Source organism: Megascapheus bottae, chromosome 6 (assembly GCF_031878675.1).
Source record: "Megascapheus bottae isolate mThoBot1 chromosome 6, mThoBot2.hap1, whole genome shotgun sequence".
In the NCBI taxonomy this organism is placed as follows: Eukaryota; Metazoa; Chordata; class Mammalia; order Rodentia; family Geomyidae; genus Megascapheus; species Megascapheus bottae.
The window spans coordinates 43,347,557-43,368,807 of record NC_143514.1 but is presented as its reverse complement, the minus strand read 5'-3'; the positions used below and the strand labels follow the sequence as shown (position 1 = coordinate 43,368,807).

The following is a 21,251-nucleotide window of genomic DNA, read 5'->3' as shown; positions in this document are numbered from 1 at the left end:
CTAATAATTGTCTCAACTTATTGGTACAATGTGATCATTCAGTACAAGGTCACAGTCAAGAGTAACTGGAATTTCCACATTTGTAACCCTTTATCATTCCTATGTATTTGAAGCCTAGGAACTACTTCACTAACTTGTTGGGCTAGAGAATAAGTAAATTAGTGGTGCAATACTTAGCAGTATGTAGGAAATCTCTAATATACTCCATCAAAACAGAAATAAGTAAAGCTTAGGGCTGGTGGCTCATGCCTATAATCCTAGCTGCTCACTGGACTGAGATCTAAGAATTGTGGTTTAAAGCCAGTCTGGTCAGGAAAGTCTGTGAGACTTATTTCCAATTAACTTCCAAAAAGGCTGAAATTGGTAAAGCACTAGACTTGAGCAAAAAGCTCAGGTATAGCACCCAGGACTTGAGTTCAAGTTCTAGGACTGGCACGTGCGTGTGCGCGCACGCACACACACACACACACACACACACACACACATACACAACAGACCAAAAAAGATGATAACAACAACAAAATGTAGCAAAGTCCTGGCTCCTTTTGTATATTGTCTTCTCAGTTGTCATCTGGAAAGAATACATTCTAGAATAACATCATTAAAAACAGTTGCTAATAAAGCAAGTACAAGGCGGGAACAGTCTTGACACAGTGCTGTTCTTTTTCTATATAGGTACAAGAGGTCACACCAAGAAAGGAATTGATACTTTTTCAACAGAGAAAAAACTCCATTTAAAAAAAGTTAATAAAGTATCTCTTTTTTCTCTTTCTGTTAAATTTTTTGTGTTCCGATATCCTGGACGTTGGTCCTTTGCTGGATAAAGGGCAGATATTTTCTCCCTTTCTACAATTATCTCTTCATACTGTTACTAATTTCCTTTGCTGAGCAGAAACTTTTAGTGTGATACAATCCCATGGTCGAGATCTTTGTGGGTGTTGTTGACTTGTCATTAGGGTCTAATCCAAAAAATCGTCACCTATACTTATAGACTGAAATGCTATTTTTCTCCCTGTGGTTTCTCTTCTAGTACTTGCAAGTCTTTCATTTATTATTTCATTGATCTATTTCGTGCTGACTTTTATATGTGGTAAGGAATAGAGATCTAGTTTCATTCTTCTACATGTGGATCTCTCGTTTTGCTTCATAGCACAATTTCTTTTCTTTTTTTTTTTTTTTGCCAGTCCTGGGCTTGAGCTCAGGGCCTGAGCACTGTCCTTGGACTTTCTCAAGGCTAGAGCTCTACCACTTGAGCCTCAGCACCACTTCCGGCTTTTTTCTATGTATGTGGTTCCGAGGAATCGAACCCGGGTCTCCATGCATGCTAGGCAAGCACTTTAACCACTAGGCCAAACTCCCGGCCCGAATCATAGCACAATTTCTTGAAGAGCATGTCCTTTCTCCAAAATATGTTTTAGACTGCCTTGAAAACTAGGACTCGCTTTTTCGGTGTTATTTTCAATTTCTTTCATCAGTGTTTTATAATACTGTAGAGACCATTCACTTCTATTATTAAATTTATTCCTAAATTTCTTTTTGTAGCTATTGTGAATTATATTACTTTCATATTTTTCTCAGCAAGATAATTCTTTGATATAAAAATGTCATGAAGCTGGTGGTGCCAGTGGCTCATGTCTGTCATCCCAGCTCTTTAGGAGGCTGAGATCTGAGGATTGTGGTTTGAAGCCAACCCATATAGGAAAGTCAGTAAGTCATCTCCAGTAAACTAGCATCTCCAGTAAACTATATTGAGTAATGTTAGAGAAAGTGAAATCCTTATCTTGTTCTTTAAAGTGAAAGAAAATTGCCTATCTTCTTACCAGGCCTAAGAAGTGATATTTTCTTTAAAACAAGGAAACAGGGGCTGGGACTATGGCTTAGTGGTAGACTGCTTGCCTAGCATGCATGAAAGCCTAAGTTCAATTCCTCAGTACCACATAAACAGAAAATGTTGGAAGTGGCTCGAGTGGTAGAGTGCTAGCCTTGAGCACAGAGAGGCACATAGATAGAGCCCAGGCCCTGAGTTCAAGCCCCACGACTGGCAGACAAACAAAAAACAAGGAAACAAGTGACAATAAAGTGTCAAGTAGAGGTATTCTGGTGACAGTTGTTATGTGTCTACATCTCAGCTTCCTTAAGGACAGGACGATTTTACGATTTCCCAAATCAACGTGCTTAATAGATATTGAATTTATTTAACGAACATCTGAGGATTCTTTTAATTTTAATAAATGTTTATTACCAAAATTTCAAAGTTCATTCCATTGAAGAGGGTGAAATAATGTCACTGTAGCACATTTTGCTTAAATTTTCCTCGGGGTGCAGGGCACTGGGCAGAGAACTCTAAGACAAGCAGGGGCATCATTTTCCTTGAAGTCCAGTTATGACCTCCTGAGTGTTAAAATGTGTAGGGAAACACTGCATTGGAGTCCAAAGACTAAACCAACATCCCAAACTTTGGGTTTACCAGGTGTGTAGTCTCTTCACAGAGTAAATGAGATACCTGTACATTTTCAGGGAAATATTGCTAGATACTTTTCCTTCGCCTAGATGAGAAGAAAAACTCCCATAGTTAACACTTAGTGGTTTTTGTGTGTTGTGCCGGGATTAACTGAAGAAAGTTTATATTTTGTCAGCAGATCTAGGAAAAGAAACCACAACCGCAATCAAAACCAAAACCAAAACAACACAAAATAAACCAACAACAACAACAAAAAAACTCCAAAAGGGATATAAGTACGGTACAAAAAAAGTTAGGCCACTCGGATTCCTTGGATGCCTTCACACAAGCTAAGCTTGTTCTTTTGGGGTCTAGTTCCCCACCCAGTCTCTCACCTGTGTCTAACACCTGTGGACAGGACCTGGCCCATCGGGCCTGCGCAGCCCTGCACCACCTTCCCGGGGCCCTCAACCTCCCTCTCCAGGCCAGCCGGGCTTCACCTGCGGGACGCGGAGCGGCCTGATGTCCCCCCTCCCGCCGGGCAGGGCAGCGGACTCCCGCGGGCCAGCGGACTCCCCGGTGCCCCACCCGCGCCACCCCGGCGCCCCGCCCCGGCGGGGAGGGTCGAGCGAGGGGAGGGCCTGCAGGTGAGGCGCGGTCACCCCAGCCAGTCACTTCCGCCCAGGTGAGCCGGGCCACCGCCGAGCCCGGTCACCGGCCCGGGTTCCCACCGCGCCATCGCCGGACCAGGTAAAGCATAGGGTCGGGGGGGGGGTCCCCTGCTTCCAGGAAGGCGGGATCGGCTCCCTGCTGGCGTCCCCAGCCTGTCGGCGGGGTCTCCGGGCGCTCCCTGCCCGCGGCCCCTGGAAGCCCCCGCTGATCCCCAGCGGGAGTCGGGGCGCCGCCCTGCTGCGTGGGGTCGGGGTGACTCCCCCCACGGGCCCCGCCCCATCCCGCTGCGCTCGGGTTTCCCTCCGAGCCCGGCGCTGCCCGGCCTTCCCCAGGCCTTCTCGTCCCCTGACGTGCGCCCGTTGTGCCAGGGCCGCAGATCTGGCTGGGGGCTGGAACGCCGGTCTGGCGATCCGGGCCTCAGCGACGCCCGCCGAACTGGGCGGGGCCATCGCCATCTGGGGACCGCGGGGGATGGGGGTTCGACCTGGGGCGACTTCACCCCCGCCGGTCTCGCCGCACCCCGGGCTCCCTGCCCCGCAGTCTGGCCCGATTCTGCCAGCCCTTCCTGCGGAGAGCTCGAGCACCCGCGCGTCCAGGGCTCCCTGTCTGACCTCCAAACTTCGGGGGAAATCAACCGCTTTCCTCCGTGAAACCGAGCTCTGGAAAGCGTTTGCAGATCCTCCCCACCTTCCCAAGCGCCCAGCCCGCGGGGCACGCCCGACGCATCGCCTCCCCAGGGCTGTTTACTTGGCGCTGCGTCCCGTCTCCAGGTGGCGCTGATCGCCGGATTCGAATTCCCGGGTAGACGGGTTGGTCTGCCTGGAAGAGCGGGGTGCGCCTTCCCGGGCCCGAGGGCTCCTCCGGGCCTCTCACTTGATGAGGATCTGGCCTATGGTACCTGTCCGACACAGTTTCCCAAACGCAGAGGCTTAGAGAGAGACCTGGGGAAATCTGATAACAAGGGACCCTGCTCCAGCGCACTCCCCTGGAGTAAGGAAAGCTAGGGAGGAGTGGGGGTAAAAACTCAAATCTATTCGTTTTGTAGCATTAGGACACCTAGGTGAGGTCTTGACCTTTAGCTGAAATGAGCTTGATGTTGTCAGGCCCCTAATGGCCTTTATATGGATTATTAAAAATCTAAAATAATTGGAAATAAGGATAGGAAGTGGACTGCCCTTAAGGATAGGACTTATAAAATGAGATCCAAAGAGATTTATTAGTTCACAAAACTATAAGTGGTCACATAAAATGGACTCGCCATCAGAAAAATGGAAAGGAAAGTGGAAACGAAACGTTTACTTAAACTCATCTGTGTTTCACAGAGCTTTAGTAAATTCCAGTTGGATTAGAATTCGGGACCACACGGGCTTGAACAGGTGCTACTCTGGAGCTCACCCCAACCCCTATTCTCCTGTATAAAGTTGATGGATATTCATGTGGGGAAAATTGTAGAGAACTTTCAAAAAGGAACTAAAAGCACCCCGAAACCCATTCACAATTGGGGCGGGGAAGTACTAATAACATCATGGCATATTTTCTTACAGTTGTAGTGTAGTGAGAAGTAGCTATCTATAGCCCCGTGCTCGTGGCGCACACCTATACTCAGAAGGTTGAGGTCTGAGGATCAGAGTTAGAAGCCAGCCCATATAAGAAAGCCTATGAGACTGTGATCGCCAATAAACTACTGAGAAAAAGACAAGAGTGGTGCTGTGACTTAATATAGCCTCGAACCAAAGAAGCTCAAGGACAACACCCAGGCTTTGAGTCCAAGCCCGCCTCCCACAAAAATATATATATTTATATGTTAAACATATTAAATACATATACATATAATATGTAATACATATAGTATATAATATATGCTGTAAATTACATATATGTATATATTCACAATATAATATATGAATATATATGAATTTATATTAAATGCATTATATTTATATCTTTTTTCTTTTTTGTTTTCTTTTTTCATATATTTTTATTGTAATTAATAGAAGGGTTACATTATATTCGCCAGATAGAAGGTGCATTAATTCACATACATTGATACCCTTTCTCATGTCTTGGTCCCCATTTCCCTCCCCCCCACCCCCACCTCTCATCTTGTTTCCCCCCTTCCCTATCCAATTTCAAATAACCAAATACAAATATATCCAATATATCAGATAACAAACTGAGATACTGTAACAATATGAGATAACCAAGGGACAGCAAAAGAGATGAGAGATAACATAGTACATTAAGGACATATTTTTTTTTCTTATAGCAAATTTGCTGCTAAAACTTGTGCTTAGCATTTGGTTTCCTTACAACGGTGTTTTACTTTACAACATTTGAATTGACTGGTTCTGTTAAAGTTTAACAAAAACATTCATTTTTGGGAAGCCATAGAGGAGTTTAGTTGAAAACTTTGCTTACCTTGGTAGTGGAGTTCTTTGAAAAACCTGGATTATTCTGCTTTAGTATTTGTGATTGGCCAACCATTATGATTAGTCTTTGTTTTTCTTGTTGTGTCTCCAGGCTTTCTTGCTTTAGGGCTTCATACAGGGGCTTGCACCTTTTGCCCAGGCTGCAGTCCTCAGCCTCTGCTTCCTGCACTGTTAGGATTACAGGCATGCACAGTTTGTTTTGATAACTTTTCCTTAGCCTGGCCTTGACCTTGGCTCTTCCTGTGTGCTTTGAGATGTACTGTACAGGAAATGTACACTAGATCTCCAAGTTTCATATAAAAAAGTTTTAAACTCTTACTAATTTTTATATCATTACATGCTGAAATGATTTGTTCATTTTGAGCATCTGGACCCAAGTGTCAGGATGATTCTGGAAAAAAAGGAGTAAATATTGTTCACAGTGAAATCAAAGGAGGATATTCTTAGATGAGAAACCCAAAGATGCAATGCCTCTATGCCTCTGACCATATAAAATATTTGTTGAGGGCTGGGAACATGGCTTACATAAACAGAAAAAGCTGGAAATGGCACCATGGCTCAAGTGGTAGAATGCTAGTCTTGAGCAAAAGAAACTCAGGAACCGTGCCCAGGTCCTACGTTCAAGCCCAGGACAGGAAATATATATACATATATATATATATGTATATGAAAAAAAGTATTCTTTCAGAAGTACTGAAATTTGAATTCAGGACCTTGAGCTTGCTAGATAGATGTTCTGCCACTTGAGCTTTGTCTCCTAGTTCATAAAAAATAGTGTGTTTCTACCTAAGGGGTAGGCTAGTTTCTAGGATACCTGATTTGAAGCTGTACTTGGCAGGAGATAAAATTATTTAGAGGCCTGCTAGTAACCATCATTGCTCTTTGGCTGGAAGAGTTTATTTTCATTTAATCAGTTACCAAATAAATGCTGAGTTTTAAGGACAAAAGAATGCTCAAAGGACAAATCCTTATCTTTATACCACAGTGGAAGCCATAGACCTCAGATCTGTTCATGGACCTCAGATTTTGAGTAACTTTTGAAACCATGACTTTACACTTAATAGGTCATTGATTCTTCCAACTTCTTGGCTCAGTGAGCTGTGACAGATTCCTGTAGGTAAGTTAAGTACTGTTTAATTGTGATCTTGCCCAGTTCACCTATGCAGCCAGAACATAAATAGCTGTACTTTCCCAAAGAGATAGCTGGTCATTTTTTTCCCTTGAAGTTCAAGATCAATAGACGTCTTGTTAAATAAGTAGGAAGTTCTGATCTTTGTGAACTGAGAGTTGGAAAAATGTGTTTTTCAGGGTCCTCAATTTGCCTAAAATATTTCTGAATGTTAACGAAGTCTTTCAGTTACCTTCTATCAGATATTAAATCAAATTACTCTCAGCTTCCCCTCCCCCTCATATTCCATTATTTGGTATTGGTTTAGGACATGGACTTTTTTTTAGGGGGGGGGGCAGTCCTGGGGATTGAACTCAGGGTCTGGGTCCGGTCCTTGGACACTTACTGCTTAAGGCCAGCCAGTGCTCTCTACTTTAGTCAAAGTACTACATCTGGCTTTTTCTGTATATGTGGTACTGAGGAATCAAATCCAGGGCTTTGTGAATGCTAGGTGAGCACTGTGCCACTAGGCCATGCTACCAGCCCCTGGACTTCCTTTTTCTTTCAGCCACAATATTATAATAATGCCCTTCAGTCTACAATTGACCAGCTATGAAAAACTCTCGTCCCATCCATTGCTCATGATTAATAGTTAGCCTACATCTATAAAATAGGCCCAGAGAATTACCACCATACATATCTTTGCTTTAGGTTCTAGCTAAGAGAGGGAATGAAAGTTCTAAAGATATGTGGCAAGTAAAGGAGACATACAAGTAATAAATTTATGGCTGCTTGCAGGAGTGGGTCAAATGGTACCTATTTGTCAACCTTGATATTGTCACAGGAAGTCTTTAGTCAAACAATTCTGACCTATTTTAGTATAAAATTAACAGGGTTGAGCCTGGAGAAGTGCTTGTAATGGTAAAGTACTTAGCATTCTCAAGGCATGAGATTTAATCCTGAGCATGACCAAGAAATAAAGAGAAGAACAAAAATGAAGTAAGACTTACAGAAGGGAATTTCAAGTTTGTTAAAGAATGGTAAGGCAGTGAGTCATAGATAGGACAGATGTAAAAATACCATGTTGTAATATTTGTCTTAGTCTCAAAGCTGCTAAAAAAAATTTCTTATGCCTAGCATTGAGTAGAGGCTTGTTTGTTTGTTTGTTTTTGTGCTAGCCCTGGGGACTTGAACTGAGACCATAGGCATTGTCCCTAGGCCTTTTGTGCTCAAGGCTAAGGGTCTACTACTGGAGTCACAGATTCAGTTTTGGCATTTTTGGTGGTTAATTAGAGATAAGAGTCTCATGGAACTTGTGTTGGTGGCTCATGCCTGTAGTGATAGATACTTGGGAGGTTGAGATCTGAGGATCTCTGTTCAAAACCAGCCCTGGCAGGAAAATCTTTGAGACTCTTACCCCCAATTAATCACAGAAAAATCTCTAAGTGGAACCATGTCTCAAGTGGTAGAGTGCTTTCTTACCTAGTGATCAAGCCCTGAGTTCAAGCCCTAGGAGTAACAAAAGGAACAACAAAAAAAGACTTCCTTGCTCAGGCTAGCTTTGAACCATGGCACTAGATCTCAGTCTCCTGTGTAGCTAGGATTACATATGTGAGTCATCAGCACCCTGTAGTAGAGTTTTTTGATGACAAATATTCCTAAGGTTTTCTTTAAAATGGAAACTCATATTTGTACTCTTTTCTCTAGATTTCCTTAAAAGTAATTGAAGGAAAAAAATCCAAAATGCCAGAAAATCCTGCTGCAGGTATATTAGTTTGATCATTAACTTAATTAATGATTCAGACCTGGTTTATGAGATGGGACTTAACGTGTGCTCTGATCATCCTTCTTCAAGATCAACTGCAGGTTTTGCAGGTCCTCGAGCGCCTGCAGAGGAGGCTGCAAGAGAAGGGTGACACGTCACAGAATGAGAAGCTGGCTCTGTTTTATGACACACTGAGGAGTCCTCTCTTTAACCAGATACTCACACTCCAGCAGTCCATCAAGCAGCTGAAGGGACAAGTAAGTTCCATGTGGCATTCTGTCTAGCTGTGAACAGGCAGCAGATGAGGGGGAACGGGAGGGCAGGGAAGGGGGAGTGGGAGGGGGAAAGCAGACTAGGACAAATGCACTGTAAGGACATGTGGCTCTGCATCACCTTACTGGCACCTGCACAGTAGTGTTGGTACAAGTAGTTTTAAAATGTTGATAATAGTCTGGGCCATGGTGGTTCACGCTGTAATTCTAGCTATTTAGGAGGCTGAGATCTAAGTATCAGAGTCTGAAGCCAGTCTGGGCAGGAAAGTCTGTAAGAATCTTACCTCCAATTAATGAGAAAAAAAAAGATTTATTTATTTTGTCGGCTTGAACTCTGGGCCTGGATGCTGTCCCTTAGCTCTTCAGCTCAAGGCTATTGCCCTAACCCTCGAGCCACAGCCCCACTTTCTGTTTTCTACTGATTAATTGGAGATAAGAATCTCTCAGACTTTGAACTGCAATTCTCAGATCTCAGCCTCTTGAGTAGCTAGGATTACAGGCGTGAGCCACTACGTCTGGTGAAAAAAAAATTTTTTTTTGGATGAAGTTATTTTTAGGGTTACTTTTTTTAAATATATTTTTTATTGTAATTAATAGAAGGGTTACATGATATTTGCCAGATAAATGGTGCCTTAATTCCCACACATTGATACCCTTTCACATGTCATGGTCCCCATTTCCCTTCCCCCCTCCCCCACCCCTCATCTTGTTGAAAAAAAATTTTTTTAAGCCAGAAATGGAGCTGTAGCTCAAGCAGTAAAGCACCAGCCTTGAGCAACATAAACTAAGGAACAGCTCTCAGGCCCTGAATTCACTGTTGCAGTGCATGCACATGCACACATACCCACACTCATGTGTGTGCACGCACACACACACACACACACACACACACACACAAATATGGATGATTTCATGTCATACCTTGGAGAATACTTTTTGTTTTTTACTTAATTAAATAAGCAAAGGTGAGATGTTTAGAGAATTTCCAACACTTCCTTCCAAATTATGAATAATGCTTCTCAAATAGTGTTGGGAATTGACCTGAGAGCCTGACCATACTCAACTTCGGAGTTACACCATCTATCTCCTGCACTCCTGCATTTATTCTGAGTGTTCCTTTTTTTTTTTTTTTTGCAGGTCCTGGGGCTTTCACTGAGGGCCTGGCACTGTGCTAGCACCCTACTACTTGAGCCACAGCTCCATTTCTGGTTTTTTGGGGGTAGTTCAGTGATGATAAGTGTCTCAAAGACTTTGCTGCTCAGGCTGGATTTGAACTGTGATCCTCAGATCTCTGCCTCCTGAGTAGCTAGAATTATAGGAGTGAACCACCAGCACTTGGTTCCAAGTATTACTGTCATTCTACTGTATTAGCAGTTGTAGCAACAGTGATTTTCTTTTCTTTTTTTTTTTTTTTTTTTGCTAGTCCTGGGCTTGAGCTCAGGGCCTGAGCACTGTCCTTGGACTTTCTCAAGGCTAGAGCTCTACCACTTGAGCCTCAGCACCACTTCTGGCTTTTTTCTATGTATGTGGTACCGAAGAATCGAACCCAGGTCTTCATGCATGCTAGGCAAGCACTTTAACCACTAGGCCAAACTCCCAGCCCGCAACAGTGATTTTCTTTAAAAATTTTTTTTTTTCTCTCTCTCTCTATATATATATTTTTTGCCAGTTCTGGGCCTTGAACTCAGGGCCTGAAAACTGTTCTTGGGCTTTCTCAAGGCTAGAGCTCCACCACTTGAGCGGCAGCACCACTTCTGGATTTTTTCTATGTATGTGGTACCAGGGAATTGAATCTGGGTCTTTGTGCATGCTAGGCAAGTACTCTACCAGTAGGCCAAACTCCCAGCCGCATTTTTTCTGATGTTAAGGCTTGAACTTAGGGCCAGAGTGCTCGTCTTAGCTGTTTTGTTCAAAGTTGGTGTTCTGCCACTTGAGCCATACCTCACTTTCTGCTTCTCACTAGTTAATTGGAGATCTGAGTCTCATGTACTGGCTTCGAACTTTAGTCTTTAGATCCCAGCAATAGCAGGGATATTTTATAATCTTATTCCTTGTACTTATAGGATTCTCTTCTTTCTGCTAATGGTCAAGTGGCTATGTGACTCGCTATTAATCTTGTTCAAGGATTTAATCTGTGTGTCTTAGTTCACAAAAGGACTGATGTGTGAATTAAATGAGATAAATACCTGAAATCATTGTGAAACAGCCATGTGGATACCTGTGGCTCAGGCTTTTAATCTTAACTACTCAAGACATTGAAGAGGATCATGGTTTAAACAAAGCTAGCCCAGCTAGAAAAGTCTGTAAGACTTCTGAAAATAACAGCTCTCTATAATTTTGAACCACAGCTTCACTTCTGGCTTTTTGGTGTTTAATTAGAGTAACAGGTATGAGCCACCAGTACCTGACTAGACTTTTTTTTTAATATTAAATAAAAGTATGGGCCGGGAGTTTGGCCTATGTAGAGTGCTTGCCTAGTATGCACAAAGACCTGTGTTCGATTCCTTGGTACCACATACATAGAAAAAGGTGGAAGTGGTACTGTGACTCAAGTGGTAGAGCTCTAGTCTTGATAAAGCCCAAGGGCAGTACTCAGGGCCTGAGTACTGGCAAATTTAAATGTATGTATGTATGTATGTATGTATGTATGCATACATGTATGTATGTGAAGCCAGATACTAGTGACTCAGGGCTGTAATACTAGCTATTCAGGTCACTGAGTTCTGAAGATTGTGGTCCAGGCAGGAAAATCTGTGAGATACTAATCTCCAATTAACCACCAAAAAGCTTGAAGTAGAAGTATGGCTTAAGTAGCAAAGTGCAGCCTTGAGCCAAAAAGACTAAACCCAGGCCCCTGTGATTCCTAGTAATGATACCCCCCTTCTCCCCAAAAGAAAGTATATGTACCTTATTTACATCTGTTTAAATCACACATTATACATCAAATGGGGAAAATATAAAATAGAGGCAGAAATAATTTTCTTTCTGAAGCTTTCTGTTGATGATTGTCCTGTTTTTCTCTCTAACAGCTCAGCCATATTCCATCAGAATGCTCAGCCAATTTTGACTTTTCTCGGAAAGGCTTATTAGTGTTCACGGATGGTTCCATTACAAATGGGAATGCCCACAGGCCCCATAATAATGGAACTGTTTCTGGGTTATTTCCTTGGGCCTCTAACTCGGGAAATGAAGACTTTAACTCAATCATTCAGCAGATGGCTCAGGTAAAGTTACATTGTGCTATGTGATGTGAACATTGCCTTTATTTATTTCTGTTTTCAACTTTAAAAGGATACTTATACTCACTCTTTTTGACTTGAAATGTGTTGTCATGTATTTTGTTTATATTTTTATATTGGTAGGTGAAAGTAACACCATTTTCTAACCCATTTTGCTGTCTTTAAAGTATATGAAATTTGGGAATGGGGTTTATGGCTATAATCCCTGACTCTGAGGTTGTCAAGAGGATTGTAACTTCCAAAACAGCTGGGGTAACACATCAAGATCCCATTGCAAAACAAAAACACAAAACGAAGCAAATGCTAAAGAGGAGTGGCCATGTTTGTAGAAATGAGTGTTCATAGACAAAGATTCTCATTTGAACAAATCTCTTTTCTTATAAGACAAGAGATTCTTAGTGGTTTGGTCATAGAAGAAATATTGTCTGCCAAAGTGAAAAAAAAACCCACTATTGAAACTTGTCGTGTCAAAACAGAATTAGTGGAATTGGAGCTAATAAAATTTGGAAACTTCTAGGAATGTATTATACAAAGGCAAAATCCTTAGTACCTGTTAAAAAGGAAATAATAGCCAGGTGCAGGTGGCTAACACCTATAATCCTAGTTACTCAGGAGGCTGAGATTTGAGGATCACAGTTTGAAACAAATCCAGGAAGGTGTTCATGGTACTCTTACCTTTGATAACCAACAGAAAACCTGAAGTAGAGCCTTGAGCAGAAAAGCTCAGGGACAGCAACCAGGCCCTGAGTTCAAGCCCCATGACTAACAGAAAAAAAAAAGCAGACAACTTGAATTTTTGGATATGCTAGTTTTAGATTGGTTCATTCTTCCATCTAATTCACTTGACTTTCAAAATGAAACCTGAGTTTGAAAGCAAAAAGGAATCCATTGAAATGAGTGGCTAGGCATTCTACCACGACCCATACCTCCAGCCTGAACTGTGGTAGTAAAATAATATTCTAGACCTAATTTTTTAAATTAGTGTTCCGTCCCATTCGTGTGATGCTGTTGTTATTTGATTACATTTATGACCTTTTCTTCAGATAAATGCAATCACTAACTAAAGCAATAGGTTGCCTAGCTGTCACAGAAAAACTCAGTGAAGCTCTTCTTAAGTGGTGGTCATCTTTCTATAGCTTACTTTGCTTGTTTATTATTAAGGCCTCAAATGCCCTACTGCTTGAGCTAGACTTTTTTTTTTCTTTTTTCTTTTTTACCAGTCTAGGGTCTTTTTCTGTGTTTGTGATACCCAGGAATCAAATCTAGGGTTTTGTGTATACTAAGCAAGTTCTTTACCACTAGGCCATGCTTATGGCCTTTCTTTTGTTTTTGAGATATAGAATGCCACTAGCTGCTCAGGCTGGCCTTGAACTCAGATTCTCCTGTGAGTAGTTCTTGTGTAACTTGATTACAGGCATTCACTACAGCTCTAACTTCTTATGTTATTATTTGTACCAGGGAGTCTTGAACTCAGGGCTTTGTACTTTAGCTCAGTTTTTCTTTTTGCTCATGGCCAGTGCTCTATCACGAGCCAGACCTCCATTTCTAGCTTTTTGCTGATTCATTGGCAATAAAATTCAGTGAACTTGTGTGCCTTTGAACTTCATTCTCAGATCTTAGACTCCTGAGTCGGATTACAGGTGTGAGCCACTGGCACTCAGCTTGCTCACACCCTCTTACCTTCTGCTGAAAGCACTCACCATTCAGGGTTCCAGATATCATGCCTTAATGAAATGATCACTTTATTTCCATTATAAAGAAGTCATCTTTAAATTTAAATTGCTGTGCAATTTAAATTCTGCAGAAAGGGTATGTTGTTTTAATGCATCATTTTTTTTTAAATCTCCATTAGGGGCGGCAAATTGAATATATAGACATAGAACGCCCTTTATCTGGAGGCCTGGGTTTCAGCGTGGTGGCACTAAGAAGCCAGAGTGTGGGAGAAGTGGAGATCTTTGTGAAGGAAGTACATCCGGGGAGTATTGCCGACAGGTGAGGATCATGCCCATGTTGCCAGTTCTTTTCCTGACAGCTCTGAAAGCATCCTAATAAAGAGGATATACCATAAGTAGTAAAAAACAGTAACCGGAGCAGCTAACACTTTACTCAGTCTTCCTGTGCATTTGTACACATACACACACACACACACACATGCACGCACTCACGCACACACGCAAATTGAACTATTGAATTTGCTAGTTCTAAGGGAGACTCTAGAGAAAATCTAACTCTAGGGAATGATGTAGTATGCTGTGACAGCATGTCTCTAAGCACTGAGCATGTGATGGGTGTGGTAGAGTCAAGGCTGTGTGGGGAAGGGTGGGTTCAGTTTTGCAGAGCAGAGCTGAAAGACTGTTGAGCCGGAGGGGACAGTTTACACAGGAGCAGGAACTGCCAGGCATGCTTGGGAGGGAAACCATAGGTCAGAGTGGTTAGTGAACTGATATTTGTAGACAAAAATCCAAGCTGGTAAAGAACATAAGGGTCTTTGAATGCCAGCCAAATTTACCCTCCATCCTCAAGCTCAGTACTTAACCAACATTTTGCCCATGTGCTGTGAATTGAGAAAGAGAAGGCTAACATAAATTAAAATTGTATTCATGAAGGAGTTTTTTTTCCTGTCTGAAATGATTGGTTAAATCTCTGGGCTGTCTTTATTGGTCAGTCATCATTTACTGATGATCATTGCACATCTTTTGTTCAGTGCTGGGCGTGGAATCCAGGGCCCTGTGCACAATAGCCAAGAATTTGCCTTTTGAGTTACATCCCAATTTTCACTGCACATTTTTGTGTATGGATACTGGGGCTTGAGCTCAGGACCTCCAATTCTTGCTCATGGGCTTTACCATTTGCATTATACCTCTACTTCTGACTTTTTGCTGATTATTTGTAGGTAAGCGTCTAGCAGATTTGTCTGTGGTGTCTGGCACTGAACCTTAGTCCTCAAATGTCACCCTCCTGGATAATTAGAATTGTAGGTGTGAGCCACTGGGGCCTGGCATCTAATGATGTAATCACCTGTTAGACGGGTGAATAACCATCATGAAGAAAGCCTAGAAAAAAATATCTTGGGGGCTGGGAGAGTGCTTGCCTTGCATGCCTGAGGCCCTGGGTTCGATTCCACAGTATCTCATAAGCAGAAAAAGCTGGAAGTGGCACTGTGGCTCAAGTGGTAAAGTCCTAGCTTTGAGCACAGAGAGGCTCACAGATAGAACTCAGTTCCTGAATTCAAGCCCCAGGACTGGCAAAACAACAACAGAAGCACCCAAAACAAAACAAAAAGACATCTTGCAAAAAATTGCAAGTTAAATTTAGGTGTTATGTAAAGATTTCCATGGGATGGTTGGCTTTAGGGGTGGAGAGGAAGAGATTAATAGATATAGAATTGAGACACAGAAGGAAAGAAAGGAATGCTATGTTTTGATGGTGATTGGAAGATTAAAAAAATCCAATGCAATTTGACAAGATTCAGCTCCCCTTTATGCTACAGGCTCTGAAGAAACTAGGAATCCATGGAGCATTCCTCAGTATAATAAAGGCTGTGTATGACAAACCTACAGCTAGCATTATACTTAATGGTGAAAAGCTTAAGTCATTTCCTCTAAAATCAGGAACGAGACAAGGATGCCCACTCTCTCCACTCCTCTTTAGTTTAGTGTTAGAATTCCTAGCCAGAGCAATAAGGCAAGAAGCAAACATAAAAGAGATCCAAATAGGGAAAGACAAAGTGAAACTTTCCCTCTTTGCAGATGACATGATTGTGTATTTAAAGAACCCTATAGACTCCATTCCCAAGTTGCTTGGGCTGATTTGAAACTTTGGCAAAGTAGCAACTTATAAAAATAGCCCTCAAAAATCAACTGCTTTCATATATGCCAACAACGAGAGGAACAAGACAGAAATCAGGAAAGCAACTCCTTTTGCAATAGCATCAAAGAAAATAAAGTACTTAGGAATTAACTAAGAATGTTAAGGACCTTTATGATGAAAAATTTAAAAACCTGAAAAAGGAAATAAAAGCAGAACTGAGCCCATGCTCCTGGATTGGAAGAATTAACATCCTGAAAATGTTAATCCTGACAGGGGCTAGCTACACATTCAATGTGATACCCTCAATATTCCAATGTCATTCTTAAAGGAAACAGAAGAAGCAATCCAAAAGCTCATATGGAATAATAAAAGACCCTGTTTGGGCCAGGAGTTTGGCCTAGTGGTTAAAGTGCTTGCCTAGCATGCATGAAGACCTGGGTTCGATTCCTCAGTACCACATACATAGAAAAAAGCCGGAAGTGGTGCTGAGGCTCAAGTGGTAGAGCTCTAGCCTTAAGAAAGTCCAAGGACAGTGCTCAGGCCCTGAGCTCAAGCCCAGGACTGGCAAAAAAAAAAATATTAAATAAATAAATAAATAAAAATAAAAGACCCTGTTTAGCAAAAACAATGCTTAGCAGAAAGAACAGCACGGGAGGACTATCAATACCAAACTTTATAGAGTATTACATAGCTGCTTCTGCTGCTGGTGCTGGTGCTGCTTCTTCTTCCTCCTCCTCCTCCTCCTCCTCCTCCTCCTCCTCCTCCTCCTCCTCCTCCTCCTCCTCTTCTTCTTCTTCTTCTTCTTCTTCTTCTTTCTTCTTTCTTCTTTCTTCTTCTTCTCCCCCCCTCCTCCTCCTCCTCCTCCTCTTCTTCTTCTTCTTCTTCCTTCTTCTTCCCCCCTCCTCCTCCTCCTCCTCCTCCTCCTCCTCCTTCTTCTTCTTCTTCTTCTTTCCCCTCCTCCTCCTCTCTCCTCCTCCTCCCTCCTCCTCTTCCCTCCTCCTCTTCCTTCTGTGATTCCTGAGGTTTGCAACACTCATGGTATGTGATCTCTGAACTTTTTTTTTGGCCAATCCTGGGGCTTGAACTCAGGGCTTGGGTAACTTGGGCTTTCTCAAGGCCATTTGAGAAAGTGGCCTTGAGCCACAGCACCACTTCTGGCTTTTTCTGTGTATGTGATACCAGGGAATTGAACCCAGGGCTTCATGCATGCTAGGTAAGTACTCTTAATACCAGGCCATACTCCTAGCCCTCTGCTTTCTTTCAGTTTCCTTCCTCCCTCCCTCCCTCCCTCCCTCCCTTCCTTCCCCTCTCCCCCTCCCTCTCTCCCTCCCCTTCTCTCCCCTTCTCTCTCTTTCTCTCCCTCTTTCTCCCTCTTTCTCTTTCTCTCTCTCTCTCTCTCTCTCTCTCTCTCTCTCTCTCTCTCTCTCTCTCTCTCTCTCTTTGGTAGTTAATTGGAAATAAGTGTCTGCGCCTCCTTTGATAAATAGCAGATTAATAAAGAACAGCAGAAATGAGGTGAGCTCACTGGTGAAGAGATGATTAATGAATCTGTGAATCTAGTTGCGCCAGTGAGATGTGTACAGAAGTCAGATGGGAACCAGCTTAGGAGTACAGGTGACATGTGGTGTTCACACTTACAAAACTATTGCCATGAGGGCCAATAGTTTGGCCTAGTGGTAGCGTGCTTGCCTAGCGTGCACGATGACTGGAGTTTAATTCCTTGGTACCAAATACATAGAAACAGCCAGAAGTGATGCTGTGGCTCAAGTGGTAGAGCTCTCGCCTTGAGAAAGCCCAATGACTGTCAAAAAAACAAGAACAAAAAAAAATACCCCTAGCCATGAGCCCTATAAATGGTAACTCTTATGGCTAAGAAGCTTTTAAAATGTGCCTCTGTGTATGTGTGTGTATGTATGTGTGTATGTTTAGAGATCCACCACTTAATTAGTATTAGTTATTAGCTAGCAATTGTGCTGATGGCAAGCATGCTGAGATCTGTTATATAATTACTTGCATCGGTATATTAAAAGTAGCACCACAGATAACAACTGAGTAACTTACTACACAACAGCTTTTTTCAGTAAATCAAGTTGGATACCATTTAACATGCAACTTTCTCTTCTTGTGTGATTAAGGGATCAAAGGTTAAAGGAAAATGACCAGATTTTGGCCATTAACCACACACCACTGGATCACAAAGTTTCCCACCAGCAAGCCATTGCATTATTACAACAAACCACTGGATCACTTCGTCTGGTTGTGGCCAGGGAACCCGTCCACACAAGAAGTAGGACTTCCACCAGCCTGGCTGATTCAGCTCTGCCTGAAACAGTGAGTGAAAACAGGGAACATTGCTTGATTTTGAATTATACTGTCGATAGCAAGGATAGGAATGTTACTTTAGTTATCACGTTATAAAAGATAATGTATCTCCTAAGAAAGATGATGTGTCTACAAATGTGGAATTACCGTATTTCTCTTTTTCTTTTTCTTTTTCTTTTTGTGAGTCATGGGGGTTGAACTCTGAGCCTAGGTGCTGTCCCTGAGCTCTTCAGCTCAAGGCTACCACCCTACCCTTGAGCTACAGCTCCATTTCCCGTTTTCTAACTATTAATTGGAGATAAGAAGCTCATGACTTTGTAGTGCCCGGGCTGGCATTGAACCAAGATCCTCAGATTTCAGCCTCCTGAGTAGCTAGGATTACAGGTGTGAGCCACCACGCCCAGCTCATTTTTCTCTTTTTCTTTGCTTCATTCACTTGGATTTTTTACTCAAGGCACTGGCCCTCTACCATTAGAGCCACAACTCCACATTTTTTTTTTGCCAGTCCTGGGCTTGAGCTCAGGGCCTGAGCACTGTCCTTGGACTTTCTCAAAGCTAGAGCTCTACCACTTGAGCCTCAGCACCACTTCCGGCTTTTTTCTATGTATGTGGTACCGAGGAATCGAACCCGGGTCTTCATGCATGCTAGGCAAGCACTTTAACCACTAGGCCAAACTCCTGGCCCGACAACTCCACATTTTTATATGTAATTGAAGATAAGAGTCTTAGGGACTTTTTTGCCCAGGCTGACTTCAAACCACAGTCCTCAGATATCAGACTCCTAAATAGCTAAGATTACATGCCTGGGCTAACAGTGCCTAGTTATGACTCAAGAGATTTTTTAGTGATTTTCTGTTGACTTTCTTATGACAGGTTGCTTCTTTCCTTTCCTTTCTTTTTTTCCTTTTCTTTTTTCTCTTTCTTTCTTTCTTTCTTTCTTTTTTTTTTTTTTGTGCTAGTCCTGGGGCTTGAACTTGGGGCCTAGGTACTGTCTCTGGGGTTTTGTGCTCAAGACTAATGCTCTATCACTTGAGCTATAGTTCCACTGCGGACTTATCAGAAGTTCATTGAAATAAAGACTTTCTTGTCCAGGTTGGCTTTGAACCCTGATTCTCAAATCTCAGCCTCCTGAATAGCTAGGATTATAGGCATGAGCCACTGAAGCCCAACTGGTTACTAATTTCAAAATATGTTGGCCAGGAATGTGGTCTAGTGGTAGAGTACTTGCCTAGCATGCATGAAGCCCTAGGTTTGATTCCTTGGTAACTACATACACAGAAAAAGCCAGAAGTGGTGCTGTGGCCTTCTACCGAGGGTTAGCCTTGAGAAAGTTCAAGGACCATGAGTTCAAGCCCCAGGATTGGCAAAAACATTATTTTTGTAAATGGTAGTATATGACAAGATTATTGGTGTTAGGAAATAATAGCAGGTTTTTCTTTCATGTAAGGTTCTATACCAGAGAGTTTTTAAACAGAAAAACAAATGTCTCTTTTGAGAATGCTTAAACCTGCTTTGGAACCTTATATCAATTTTGGTTTGCACCTTCAGAGTGCAAGCTAATAAATCTTGTTTTCTTATAACAGTAAGTGCTAGCTGATTTATTTAATTTTTATTCATTGAGACAAAAAATAGACTGGTACAGTACAAGGTCAAGACACAAATTAATGTAGGTATTCTCCTGGTTGTAATTGGTGAAATTTACCTATTACTGAGAATGAAGAAAATGAGACTCTGTTAACATTTAAAGAAGTCCATGCAAGCTTTGGAGGGTTTTGGAGGGTTCGAGTTCATTTTTGTTTCTGGTTATGTCACACCAGGCTAGTCCTTGACCTTTTCCCTCCTCTGTTTCTTCTTCTCTTATGAGGTGTGAGCTATCATCATTAGTTCAGGCTTCTGGGGTGGCTAACATTATCTGCTTCCTAGATACTGGCTGTAAACTCAGTCTTGACCTTGTTAAACTGTCCTCAAATTCCTGCTTATTACATAGTACCTTCACAATTTCATGTTATAGGAACTGAAAGTATGGGTAGCTGGGTTATATGAGCTCAACAGGAGCATGTTAGCTAGAGGGAAAATGTCGTCACATCTGTTTTATTGCGCAATCTTATTTTATTTATTTATTGTCAGTCATGGGGCTTGAACTCTGGACTTGGGCGCTGTCCTTGAGCTCTTCAGCTCAAGGTTACCACCCTACATCTGGAGCCATAATACCACATCTGGTTTTCTAGTGGTTAATTGGAGATAAGAGTTTCTGGGACTTTAGTACCCTAGCTGGCTTTAGTCTGCAACCCTCAGATCTCAACCTTCTGAATTGCTAGGATTACAGTGTGAGCCACTGCATCCGGCTGCATGGTCTTATTTTTAATATCCTCAGTTATATCAGCTTTTCTTTTTCCTTAGAAGAAATAGGGGAATAGCTTCTTTACCAATACTTCTCTCTCTCTTTCTCTCTCTCTCCCTCCCTCTCTCTCTCTCTCTCTCTCTCTCTCTCTCTCTCTCTCTCTCTCTCTCTCTCTCTCTCTCTCTCTCTCTCGTGCTTAAACTCAAGATGTGGATGCTGATGTCCCTGAGCTTTTGTGTTTAAGGTTAGCACTCTACTCCTTGATACTCAGCTCCACTTCTGGTTTTTGGTGGTTCATTGGCTACTCAAGCCCTCCCCCCTTCTCCTCCTCTCCCCTCCCCTTCCTTTTTTTGGTTTTTTTTTTTTGCCAGTCCTGGGCTTGAGCTGAGGGTCTGAGCTCTACCACTTGAGTCTCAGCACCACTCCCGGCTTTTTTCTATGCATGCTAGGCAAACACTCTACCACTAGGCCAAACTCTCGGCCCTTCTCCCTCCCTTTTTTATGCTGGTACTGGGGCTTGAATTCAGGACCTTGTGCTCTTGCTTGGCTTTTTCACTCAAGGCTACCACTCTATCACTGGAGCCCCATCTCTACTTCTGACCTTTTGCGGGTTAATTGGAAATGTAATGCTCACAGACTTTTCTGCCAAGGATAGCTTTAAACCATGATCCTCAGATTTCAGCCTTTTACATAGCTACATAGCTGGAATTTATAGGTGTGAGCTGCCAGCCCCTAGCTTGTTTGGTGGTTTGTCCTTTTAAAGTGACAGTGTCTTAAAACCTGACATTCACCTTGTGTTTCATTATTCATTCTTACAGTTTCTTTCTCTACTGGATTATAAGATTCTTAAGGT

At 42.3% G+C, this 21,251-nt stretch overlaps 1 protein-coding gene across 1 annotated transcript in view; it reads left to right on the top strand.

Moving 5' to 3' along the window:
- Positions 1–3,087: 3,087 nt before the first annotated feature.
- Patj (PATJ crumbs cell polarity complex component) overlaps positions 3,088–21,251 on the top strand; it is a 264,480-nt gene continuing 246,316 nt past the window's right edge. The window contains exons 1-6 of the mRNA XM_090334725.1: positions 3,088–3,190; positions 8,357–8,414; positions 8,505–8,671; positions 11,716–11,910; positions 13,778–13,917; positions 17,871–18,066. Coding sequence (XP_090190851.1) covers positions 8,393–8,414; positions 8,505–8,671; positions 11,716–11,910; positions 13,778–13,917; positions 17,871–18,066 — 720 coding nt within the window. The 5' untranslated portion in view covers positions 3,088–3,190; positions 8,357–8,392. The remainder of the gene's footprint in view (positions 3,191–8,356; positions 8,415–8,504; positions 8,672–11,715; positions 11,911–13,777; positions 13,918–17,870; positions 18,067–21,251) is intronic.